Here is a 13532-nt window from a genome sequence, read left to right as displayed (position 1 = left end):
GTTCTTCCTCCACACCCTTCTGCCATGATGTTTTGCCACACCTCAGGCCCAGAAAAATGGAGTTGGGCTGTTGGTGGACTGAGAACTCTGAAACCATGATCCCCAAATAAACTTTCCTTCCTCTATATTATTCTTGTCCCGTATTTTGGTCAGAGCAACAAAAACTGCTACCTAAAACACTTCCATTCGGTATAGCAATCCCACAACTCAGTACATATTCATAGGAAATGAAATCAGTTAAAGACTATCCATATTACCATGTTCATTTCAGCATTGTTTACAATAGCCAAGATGTAGAATTAACCTAATTGTTCATCAATGGGTTTATGAAGATAGAATATATGTATACACAAAGCAATACTATTCTTTAAAAAAAGAAAATGTTGTGATTTGAGATGATGTGGAAGAATCTGGAAGATATTCTGCTAAGTGAAATAAGCCAGGCACAGAAAGACAAACACTACATGATCTTTCTTAGGTGCAGAACTTTAAAAAGATGAATTTGTAGATGTAGAAAGTAGAGGGAAGAGTAAGGGATGCTGGTCAAAGGTACAAGTTTTAGTTAGACATGAGGAATACATTTTTGAGATTCATTACACAATTTGGTAAGTATAATTAATAATAATATATTGCATATTTCAAATTTACTAAAAGAGTACATTTTAATTTTATCATCACAAAAATGATAAATATGTGAGATTATAGGTATGTTAATTAGCTTGGATTAATCATTCCATAATGTATACAAATACCAAAACATCACCTTGTATCCTCTAAATATATGTCATTATTATTTAACAATTGAAAACATAATTGTTCTCCCTTCATCTGAAAGGAGAAAGTTTATTTTGTAAATTATAAAGATTCTAAATTTTCTACTTTTCTACCTACTATCCTTAAATAACACTGGACTTTAACAATGTTTAAAAATGGCACTAAAAGGCTGGGGCTGGGGCTCAGCAGCTGAGCTCTTGCCTGGCATGTGTGAAGCACTGGGTTTGATCCTTAGAACCACATAAACAACAACAACAACAACAAAAGGCTTTCTGTCCATACACAACTACAAATTAAAAAAAAAATGCAATGAAGCCAAGCATGGTGGAACATATTTGTAATCCCAGTGGCTTGGGAGGCTGAGGCAGGGGGATCAGAAGTTTAAAGCGAGCCTTAGCAATTTAGTTAGACAATGTTTCAAAATAAAAAATAAAGGTAAGCTTAGGGTTAAGCACTCCTAGATCCAATCCCCAGTACCAAAAGAATAAAAAGCAATAAATAAATAAATAAATAAATAAACAAGTAAAACCCAAGAATGCCCAATGAACTAATACTTATGAAGGAAAAACCTCAGTAGACAAGCAATTGTCCCCAAAGATCTTTATCAAGGAATCTATTTTATATAAAACTCAGTTGAAAAAAAGATCAAGTAAGCACATTTCTGAACATGTAACTTAGTACAGTCAGAAACAGGCACCTAGTCTGCCTGTGTGATGCAGGATATCTTTTTGTTGTTGTTGTTCTGGTGATTCATCCCAGGGACACTTTATCCAAGGTCTCACTAAATTTCCAAGGCTAGCCTTGAACTTGTGATCCTCTGCTTCAGCCTCCCAAGTAGCTGGAATTATGGCATGCACCACCATGTCCAGTATGTAGGGAAGTCTCAGACAACAGACCATTGTAAAGACAATGACTACCTCAAAGTACAGGTTCTAGTTAAGGCTTCAATTGTATATGTGTGTGTTTACACACTGTTGTCTAAACAAAGAATGGCTGTGCGCTCAATTCTGTGTGTGAACCACCAGTTTGTGATGTCCATTAGAAAATTAAGTTGAACACTTCTTTTTACATTTTCTTTGGTGGAAGTTTTTCATTCCTTGGGCCATCTAATTCTAGACATTTTATTATCAACCCTTCCCTTTATTTTCAATTTTATAAGAAGAATAAGAGAGTCCAAAATATCTTGGGTGAAAGTGAATATCTTAAGTTTCATTTCCTAGGAATTAGAAAGAAAAAAAAAAAGCCTTTCACTGAGTGCTACTCAACTTCTAAAGTTCTTCTACACAAAAAACAAAGGAGAGATTTCATGAGATGCCAGGTGTATAGAGCAGGTCACTGATAGAAATCAGGTGTAATTCAGATTAGCTAAGAAATACTGACATCCTAAATACTAAGAACCAAGCTGTAAAGCAAAGCATTATCTTAGATTCATTCTACAAGTAAACAAAAAAATGCTATTATCTAAATGTTGGCCTTATCTTGTAGTCTCAAAGAACCACAGTTTGACTTCAAGTTCACTCAAGCATATTAATGGGAGACAGGAAGTCTGCACAAACCAGTTCAATTATCAGTACTCTGGCATTAATCACTATGAGAAGGAAAATTTGGCTCAGCTGACAGTCATATCTTACACCAATACTAGTGTAACAATACCATCTAAGTTTACTCCTAGAGCCTATAATTCAAGTATGAAAATACTCACATATACAGCCAATGAACAAGAAATTCCACAACACAGATATTCCTGATTAATATGAAGAGTTTTCCCCTCATATACTTACATATTATACCTTTACAAGGTCTTTTTCTTTACTCAATAATTCTTAGACATATTCTACTTTTCAGTACATTCAAAACTATGACAGATTTTATTATAGAATTATGCTACCCAATCTTTGGAAGGTTTCTCAAAGCTGGGTTTCAATTATGTTAAACACATACCATATGAACTGGAATGTAATTTTTAAAGTGCACAAAATTATATTGACCAAGTGAACCATAGGTCCATTTTCATTTTGTAAAACTGTATTATTATGCAATTTCATTCTCTGGTATCTCCCTTTCCCTAGATTATGTTATGTGCAAGTACAAATATATCATAATGAATCCCAATATTATGTATAATTATAATGCACCAATAAAAACTAAAATTGTATTACTGTTGATGCAGTGCAAATCCAACAAACATTATTTAAATCTCAGATACTTACTGTGGTTGGAAAATAACGACTGGTTTTGAATTTTTTCAGAGCCATAGAAGAGGTATAGGTGCCCAAGAAGAGGATGAAAGACATAAGTGTGATATCAGGGACAAAATCGCAGTTGTTCCCCACAAGCTTTCCTCCGTATTTCAAACACTCCTTCTTCGACAAAAATTCCCAGTCAAAGGTAGAATTATGGTACTGAAGAAGAAAAAAAAAGAGGTTTTTTTTGTTTTTGTTTTTTGTTTTTAGGGAATACTGATATGTCAAAAATAGCTTTTGATACTTGATGGACAATATAGGGATTATAGTAAAAGTTTCTGCAAAATTCTGAGACAATCTTTAGAGAATGAAACCTGGTAAGACTTTACTGGAATAACAGGTGAGGCGACACAGACATGAGCAATTACTGAAACTACATGAGAAAGATGCAGCCTGTTACCTAGCTTGTGCTGCCACCTTACAATCACCCATTTGTTGAATGGAAACAAACCCCAAAGTCCTTTCCTGTCAATGCTCCGAGAGTAAACTGAGGTACATGAACATCCTAAGTCTCAAATAGGAGACTCTCAGAAACACCTTTCTTGTTCAAAAAGTACTTTGGCAGTGCAGAGCTTTGTATGCATCTGCTTGATGGCCCTATTAATGCTCTCAACATTCAACAGGCTCACTACTCAGCGAGCACTTTTCAGATAGACTACTTCTTTTCTCATTTTTTCTTGTCAACTCCAGGTCAGCATTACTGGCATCCATCATTAGAATGGCTGTGATGTCTTAAAGTCAGTGGCCTCCTGTACAGGACACTATCCCTATATTACATGGCCTCAAATGTATAAGCCACTTTTCATATATTGCTGTCATGTCAGTGCTGCACTCCTCTCTTGCAGCTCATTCCTCTATTTTCTGTTTCTAATACGCAGCAGAACCCTTTGGCTATTATCAGTATGGCCAGGCACTCACCCCAAGGTGCTCTATTAATTAGCTGCTATTAGCTCACAACTGGCTCTTTTTCTGGAGAACTGCCTTTAACCACACAAGAGCTACCTTACCTGGACTGCTAGAGTCTCTCATAGCCCATTACTGACCATCACCAACAGAGAGAAAAAAACTAACCTATTTGTTTCAAAGTAGAAGCAGCTCTTTGGCACAATTTAGGCCCTGGAACTCCCCATAGAGTTAGGCTAATGCTAAACTCAGCTGGGACCACATCCTTGTTTAACTCCTTCCATGTCCCAAACTGCTTCTTTCTTTCACTGTTTTTATTGAGAACAGCACCTGAAATTCCTGTAGTAGATTCTGTTTCCAAAACAATTTACTTGAATTACTGGCTAATTAAAATTAATGGCTGTTAAGCCTAAGAAACTTTTTCTAGAATATTACAGTGTGGAGAAAATCTAGAGATAATTTCACGTGATTTTTCAAAACCCTTAGTATTCAATTGTCCTGAAAGATGATCATTCATCCTCTGCTTGAACATTTTCTGTGATAAGCAGTTTCCTGGTAGCTCATTCCCCTTTATTACTAAAATTCCTGTGCAGCTATTTCTTATATTTGAGTCTTCTTAAATGCTTATACTTTGAGTGAGTTTCTTTTGATATACAAAAAGTTTTCTTGTATACCTTGACAATTATGGCCATTTCCAGGAGATAGATTTTGAAATCTTACCCGTCTAAATGAATGCCAATGTGGTTGGGTGTAAAGGATGGGTGTCTCAGCTTAGAAACATTCTAAATACTTTAACTTCTATCCTTATGGGTCCAGGACTAATAAGTATATCATGTGCTAACAGAAGAGTTATTTGAAAACACCATGCAAATACATGTGGACAGATAAATGTCTCCTGTCCATTATAGGAAAGAGATCTGCCTCACACCAAACCCATATCACCAACATTTTTTTACCATTTTATAAATTTCTCTTGATATGAGCAATCTAGTTATAAAAGACTCTCTGGACAGAAAGAGTTCATATTTTTATAGGGCTCAAAAGGTAAAGTGCTTACATAAGTCAATAAAAAAAAATAAACTCTAGGTCTTTCCTTGAAATATTTTTCTATGTTAACTTCAACTTGTAAACAGCTGAGTTGCATAACTGCTTTTTTATCAAACCCTGCTCCTGGAAAAGGTGATTAATCATGTCTCATTTTACTTTTTAGATTTCTGCATGTGGATGATTTTAGGAAAATGCATTTAAAGTTTAGAGATACTAATAGTAACAGATTTCTTTTTTAAAAAAATCAGCAAAAATGTACCCAAATTTCACTTCTGCATTTTGATAATCAGCAAGTATCCTCTTCATAGAGTTCCCCAAAGAGGTGAGATGCATTGAAACAATCACAATAGGCAGTTTTATCAATTTTCTTACAAAGATTCAGATTGAAGTGAAACTGCACAGATGTACATGAAATAAATGATGAGCATGTTTTCTTGCTTACATTAACATAAAATACCAGCATCCATATTTTGTAAGCCCCAAATAATTCTCTATATCATTATATCAAATTTGTTTTGCCTCCAAACAGCATCTTTCCCTAGGGACTTCAGTTTAAAACCTTTAGGCAGCTTCCATGATCTCAGCATGTATAATATTTCTGCACACACAGTTTTCTTCTCCCATAAAACTTAAGCTATATCAAATAAATGATTCTATTTAAATATCACTGAAAAGACATCTGTATTATCCTTATTATTTAAGAGTTGTCATTTCATATCAGCTGATGTCAATGAAGGTTAACTCTGTATATCTTCTGGCAGGATCCATTTCATGAAGAAATTAACCCATGCCCATCACTACCATCTTTGTTAAGCCATTACCTCCTACAGGCTTGATGGGGGAAACTGAGCTCACTTCACTACCACTGTCCTTAACCCCTTTAGAGATGATTCTCTGTGGTTTTGATCTTTATATCCTATGCAAAATTCTTCGTGCAGTGGTTAAATTACAAAATCAGAACTTTTAGGAACAAGACAAATGGGAACAGAATTCCCCTCTGCCTATCAGAACTCTTACAACATATTCTGTCTTTTTCTTAGGATACTTATAACTTTCTATTTTCATTTGTACTGCAGTTTAGTGGTATGACTTTGGAAATGCTTGAGGAGATGTCTAATGAGCCAGGAGAGCTGAATCCAGAAGAGATGTCAAGTTTGGAGACATTGACTTAAAAGTCATCTGTAAAGATCTGATCCCTGGATCGATCAGACTTACTATAACTACAAAGATGTTGAAAAAAAGACTGTGAACCATCCTGTGCATCCATGGGAGTGAGAAAAAGTTTGTGGAAGTCATCAGAGTGAAAGGTAAGAGGAGAAGTACAATGGGCTGAGATATGAATGGAAGTGAAAAAATTCCAACAGCAATTAATTACAGACTATTTTTTTCCCAAGGAATACAGTAATGAAGAATAAGCTAGAACACATGAGCCCTGCAAGGTCAAAACAAATTTCTCAGGGTTAGTGAAGACTTTTGAGGTGTTTCCATGAATAAGAATGGGGATGAAAGGGGAAAGGGGTAGCTGGAATAACAAGAACAGAGAAAAAAAGACAAAAAAAAAAAAGAGATCAGAGAGGGAAAGACAGATAAAGACTGAACAACTGTTGGACTGGGATGGCTGAAAGACAAAACTGATAAAAGTATAGAGCTTGAGGGCCAAAGGGACTGTGCATCACCAAAAAAACAAATAAATAAAATACGGAAGGGGGAAAATAGCAGACCAAGACAGAGGAGAGTTCAAGGTAGAACACAGTGGGCACCAGAGAAATCTTACTTAACTGAGTGAATAAAATCTTTCATCAGGTCTGGAATATTTGATACAGTCAAGGAAGAACTCTATCAATTTACCCTTTCTATCTAGAGGACAAAATTAAAGTAAAATAACTTTCAATTTAGAATTACCTGGTAAAACACAGGATTCCCAATTACACTTGAATTTCAGCTAAACAATGAATAATATTTTTATTATTAAGCCAGTCCCTATGCACTATTTAGGACATAGTTATATTAACATATTGTTCAATACTTGTTTTTATTTGTTTATTAAATATTTATCAATATTTATTTTTATTTGTTAAATTTGGTAATGCTAAATCAATTAGATTTAGGAATGACAGAGTAAGGGAGCAATGAACACAGAAATACCAGTGACCAACTCTGGATGTGTATTTCTTCATGTATTCACAAAAAGAAAGAAAACGAATTAGATGCTATGAACAAAAATGCTGATGTGGGGGGACACACAGTGCTTCATTTGCCTAACCAATAAGTCCTTATTAAAAATGCATGGGTGGGGGCTGGGGTTGTAGCTCAGCGGTAAAGCGCTTGCCTTGCACATGTGAGGCACTGGGTTCAATCCTCAGCACCACATAAAAATAAATAAAAAAACAAAATAAAGTCATTGTGTCCATCTACAACTAAAAAAAAAAAATTAAAAAATGCATGAGTGACCAGCCTAGATGCCCATCAATAGATGAATGGATAAAGAATCTATGGTATATATGCACAATGGAACATTACTCAGCATTAAAAGAGAATAAAATCATGGCATTTGCAAGTAAATGGATAGAGCTGGAGAATATTAGGCTAAGCGAAGTAAGCCAATCTCAAAAAAACTAAAGGCCAAATGTTTTCTCTGATTAGTGGATGCTGATCCATGATGGTGGGAAGAAGGGAAGAACTTTGGATTGGGCAAAGGGGAGGGGAAGAAAGATGGTGAAATGAGATAGACATCATTACCCTAGGTACATGTATGAATGCACAAATGGTGTCTCTACACTGTGTACAACCAGAGAATTGAAATGTTGCATTGCATCTGTGTACAATGAATTAAAATGTATTCTGCTGTCATGTACAACTAAGTAGAATACATAAATAATAATAAATAATTACAAATAAATAATAACAAATAATAAAATTCTTAACAGTAGAATGTATGCTGACTGATTTATTTCAATATGTAAACATCATAGCATCATCCCCAAATGAAAAAGTGAGCGATATGAGGCAGGTTGGGGCAAATGCTGAGAGCCATTAAAGGTGAGATGCTGTGTACATAAGAGTCACTTATACTCTTCTATTTTAGTGTGTATTTGGAACTTTCTGTAATAATTTTGAAAATAAGAGCACATGTATCCAAGGAGACTTAAGGACAAAATGATGTTTACACTTGACTTTCTCAATGGGAGAAAAATCACAAGGATGCTATGCACAAGGAGATTAATATGACATTCCGTTTCCCGTGAAAATGAATGTTAACTCCTAGAATCACCCTGAAGGTACATCAAATCAAACCACTTTTGCTTCCATGTCTGACTGTCAAGCATAATTTATGTGACGGTAATAGTTCTTAGTCCTATGATTAACAGCATCTCTGCATGGACATGATATGCTTCACTGGATAATATAATAAGCAAAAAATAAATAAAGGTCCTACACTACTCTCCTTGAGTATTGACTGATAAAATATGGGCCTTTTACATATAATTGAGGGTGATACTATAAACAAAAGGTTAAGATCAAGTAGACGAGGATGCAAAGAAATCTAAATAAACAAAATTTCAAAATAGTACCAGTCCTTCATAACAGAAGAGACCCAGGGCTGCTTCATCACAGAGCAGCAGGTAAAAGATACAGCAGGTGAAAGATACATCCAAATGAGGAGAAATAAGTCAAATCTCAAACGAAATTTTAATGACTGCAGATTAGAATTCAAAGGAGTCCTAGGATGTATATTCACTCACCAAATTTTTTCATGGTCTTTGCCAAATGCACCACAAGACATGAAAGATTGGTGGTTGAACTGGAGACCAGAGAGAAATCTCTTTTAGACACATGTAGCTCCTACCAAAGGCAAGAAAGTCACTTTCTTAAGAAGGAACACAGCCACATCAATGTTTACAGCAGCACAATTCACAATAGTTAAACTGTGGAACCAGCCTAGGTGCCCTTCCATAGATGAATGGATAAAAAAATGTGGCATATATACACAATGAAATATTACTCAGCAATAAAAGAGAATAAAATCATGGCATTTGCAGGTAAATGGGTGGAGTTAGAGAAGATAATGCTAAGTGAAGTTAGCCAATCCCAAAAATCCAAATGCCAAATGTTTTCTTTGTTATAAGGAGACTGATTCATAGTAGGATAGGGAGCAGGAGCATGGGAGGAATAGATGAACTATAGATAGGGCAGAGGGGTTGGAGGGGAAGGGAGCGGGCATGGGGTTATTAATGATGGTGGAATGTGATGATCATTATTATCCCAAGTACAGGTATGTAGATACCAGTTGGTGTGAATATACTGTGTATACAACCAGAGATATGAAAAACTGTGCTCTGTATGTGTAATAAGAATTGTAATGCATTCCACTGTCATATAAATAAAAAAATTTAAAAATAATAAATAAATAAAAAGATGGGAGGCAGGGAATCAGAGCTGAGAGAAACCTCTCTGAGACATTCAGCGGGAAGAAGCCTTCTTAAAGGACTAAGGAATCTGCCCTCTGAAGGTTTAGGATAGAGAAATTAGGCAAAGAAATATCTCCCAAGGCTAATAAAGCTGAGGAACAAAACAAGATGCACAGCATTCCATGGGACTTTCAGGATGATGGAAATATTCTTTCTCTTGTTTGGATGGTAGTTGCATCGTGTACACAACTGTTGAAACTCACTTCAGTGAATGCTTCAGAACTGTGTACTGTAAAAGATGTCTCAATATAATTTATAAAAAGAGAAATCTGATGTTAATACAAATATTAACTAATCCTTTCAAACACTTGCTCAGAAGGGACTTATATCAGAGTTTGAAACCTGGGCCCTTCCTGAGAGCTAGAAACTGGAAGCCAGCAGATCTTAATGCTCCTCATTTAAATACACTATCCATCAGCTGGGTGTGGTTTCAATGTTTTTCAGGGACTTTCTTAAAAGAAAAAAAAAATCATTTGCAGGTTAAAGGGAAATGACAAGTGAGAAATCTACAGAAAAATTGGGTAAGGTAAGACAAAATAAAATACAATGGTTTCAACAATAAATGGAAATGCTGAAAATCCTGCCTCTTTTTCTAGAGTTCTAGTCTCTATCTAGATGCTCAAATGTCCCCTTTTCCTGCTCTTTCCTGCTCTTTCCCGCTGAAACATACCCCTACCACCAGGAAGAAGAAAACTTGTCTTCATGCTAATGAAGCTGAAGGGAAAAGGCCTTCCTTCCTCTGACAGGATGCTCTCAGGGGGGCCCTATGAGAGGCAGGCTTGCTGGCCCAGGGGCTGCATGTCACTTCTACTGCACCTTCTCATCATCAATTACGACTAAAATGGAAAGAAAGAAATGAAGTGCTGATGACTGCGTGTCCTAGGAAAGGTTCAGGGTAGCAGAGCTGCCACGGTCAAGCAAACAGAGGAATCAGCAGTCTATCAAAAGCAGTGGCTTCTAACTTCTCCCTACTAACCTTCTGTGTTATGGAGGTAGAATGGTTTAGTGGTGTGGTCATAATAAAGAGAATAATAACATACCCAACACCGGAAGAAAGATGACTATATGTCAGCCTGCTAAGCATGGCCTATCTATTAATTTGACCTTTATGCTACTTGTGAACTATTATCATTACCATGTTACAGATAGATCACTGAGAAGCGTCTACAGTCTGTTAAGTTACGGGCTCTGCATTTGAAACCAGGCAGTCTGGCACAAAAAGTCACTCAAAGTCCTTCTACATGAAGCACTATGCAGACCCTGTTTTCTCTGTCTGTCTCTCTCATAAACACACACACACACACACACACACACACACACACACACAAAAAAAATCAAACATGAAAAAATAGAGAGGTAAGGTTTGAAGTCAGAGAAAACTCTAACAGTAAGGAAAGAAGTCAAGAAGAGAGCCACAGAATATGAAAATAAGAGAGAAATGGGGTCATGTAAGAGTTGCCCAGGAAGGATACAAAACATCATCTCTGAAAGGGATGTTGTGGGCACTCACTCCATAATATCTGCAGAAGTGTTCTGGTCTCCTGAGAGATGGGCACTCTATCAATACAAGGTATTATCCTTTCTGTCTTTAAAACTGAAAGGCTGATATTCTTTGGTAAGATTCCATATTCAGCATAAAAGGAGCACAATCAGAAGCCTGAAATGGCACTTTCCCCTTTTTCTCCCATATAAAAGTCTCCTTCCAGTGTGTGACCTTCCATGCAAAACAGCTCATTTTTAAAGCTTAGTTCCAGTCCCTTGAAGATCCTTGGTTACAAGCCATGGGAAAGGATACCATGTGATGGAGGCCTTTCTAAGTGACAGGGGAAATGTCCTGCTGCAATCTCCCTTAGTGAAGAGAACACAGCACCATTTGGCCAGTCAGAATTCTTAACCATGCTACTGAGAGAATACCAGACTCTCTTTTCCACAACTCTCATTTTTCCTTGTGAAAATATTTCAAGGTCACAGTTAATGGAATATAGAAGTTAATTTCTTATGAAGATTCGAAAGCATTTTACAAATAAACTGTGGCTTCGATTTCTTTTCAACAGGAGGAAAAAGGTTAACTAGAGCAAATAAAAGTGTTCTTTTTCAGTCTCTCTACTACCAAGGATTATTAAATGTTCATTCATGTTAGGATTGCAGAATTGGAGATGACATCATATTATGAATATTATTATTACAAAAAGTACACAGAATACGGTCAGCAGACAGGTGGTTTGAAATTTAAGTCACTTACCATGTCAGTAGAAGAAACAGTTGGAAAATCCTCTGGGGCCAGTATGGTATCATTAGATATTGAGATATTAACTGTAAGAAAAGGACAATTGGACAATTTTTTACCATAAAAATAAAACAGAAACAATCTAAAAGCATAGTTCATGTCTCTCTTTAAATAAAGTTAGCTATTAAAAATTCTTCAATAGCAACAAAAGGGCACAATAAATTTTTATTATAACTTCACATTTTATCTAGATAAAATAATCAAAGATTTAAACACATCTGTTGTGCTCTAATCTGATAAGAAACAACATTTAAGGAAATGGAATTAAAATTTGTTTCAGTTCAAAAAAATATATATTACTAAAATACACTCAATATATTTTGACTAATGAAAGAAATGATTGCTAATGATTAAGTTGATCACTGGCTTCATGTACAGTAAAAATCTCATAAATTGGATCTTAACTAAATAAGAATAAGTAACTTTTAGAAATTTGGACCACATGTGAGAAAGTATATCATGGCAAATGGTAAAAATAAGCACTAACTAAATAATGTAAATTTAAAGGAAAACAATATTTAATCTAATTTAAAAATTACTATTATAAAATGTGGCATCATTTCTTTATTTAAGATATCACTGAAGAACTTAATTCATTTCTTAAACCAATCCCTTTGAAAATATTTTATTCATTTTTCAAAATTTTATGGGTGTGAAAATTAAAACATAATATTTTTATTAAAATGTTTATCAGATAAATCTTTCTCTCTCTCTTTTTAATACCTTTATTTTATTTATTTTTATGTGGTGCTGAGGATCGAACCCAGGGCCTCGCACATGCTAAGCAAGTGCTCTACCAATGAGTCACAACCCCAGTCCCATAAATCTCTCTTCTTATGAGAAGACATATACTATAAAATAAATTGTAACACAGACTATTCTCTATTTATGGAAATACAAAATTACAACTATCATTTTATGTCTTTGAGGACCTCATAGTTGATTTAACATTTGAAATGCAAATTAGCATGGTCCTCACCCCATCCAATCAAAGCCCTTAACCCGACTCTTAGTTTGCCATGTTTCAGATCCTGCTGATGCCAACCTTAAAAGAAAAACACATCACTGTTTATTTGTTGGATGACATTTTAAATATGAGATGGAGGATGGAGAAAGAGAAGAGAATGCCTTGTTTACTACTTTTTTCTAGAATCTAACCAGTCTGGTTCTTAACTAACAAAAAGTCAAAAATATTTGTTTACTGTTAATAAAGGAAACTAGAAAGATGAGTCTTTAATGACAATAAATAAATAAATAAATAAATAAGGGCTGATAAAGGCAGAAGGAAAAAAAAATAAGGAAAACAAACTAAAGGAGAGAAAAGATTTAATCTAAGTCCAAGTTTTGCTCAATTTTGGAATCCACTCTGATCTTTGAAGGTTCTGCAATATGAAACTATTAGCCTAAAGGTAGGGATTTTCAGGGTTTTTCTGTCATAGGCACACTAGACATTTTCTTACTCTGCTTCTTTTATAAATCAGAGAGAATCAAATGGACTAAAGGACACCTGGTTTAAACAATAAAATGAAACAAGAATCTAGTCCTAAAAAGGAAAATGTTAGTAAATTATTAGTACTAATAATTTGGTAGGCCTTTTTTTTTTTTACTATTTTGCTCTAAAAAGCTTAATGTTTTATTAAATTACTCCATTTGTTCATTTAGCCTAACAGAAGAAAAAATAGACCCAAATCTGATCACATTGGCCTAGGATCTGACTTCCTTAACAAGACTCCTAAAGCACAAGAAGTAAAATCAAGAATCAATAAATGGTAGATAGGATGGATTCAAATTAAAAAGCTTCTTCTCAGC

The 13532-nt window shown here is 35.1% G+C and overlaps 1 protein-coding gene across 3 annotated transcripts in view; it reads right to left on the bottom strand.

Moving 5' to 3' along the window:
- The window catches only part of Slc4a4 (solute carrier family 4 member 4), a 327804-nt gene that overhangs the window by 56063 nt on the left and 258209 nt on the right, over positions 1–13532 (bottom strand). For all 3 annotated transcript variants that reach the window (XM_076865382.2, XM_076865383.2, XM_076865381.2), the window contains exons 15-16: positions 11679–11749; positions 2985–3176 (exon numbers count right to left, since the gene is read on the bottom strand). In XM_076865382.2, coding sequence (XP_076721497.1) covers positions 2985–3176; positions 11679–11749 — 263 coding nt within the window. The remainder of the gene's footprint in view (positions 1–2984; positions 3177–11678; positions 11750–13532) is intronic.

The sequence above is a fragment of the Callospermophilus lateralis genome, chromosome 8 (assembly GCF_048772815.1).
Source record: "Callospermophilus lateralis isolate mCalLat2 chromosome 8, mCalLat2.hap1, whole genome shotgun sequence".
Lineage (NCBI taxonomy): Eukaryota > Metazoa > Chordata > Mammalia > Rodentia > Sciuridae > Callospermophilus > Callospermophilus lateralis.
Note: the sequence above shows the minus strand (reverse complement) of the source record. Positions and strands in the feature narration are given on the sequence as shown.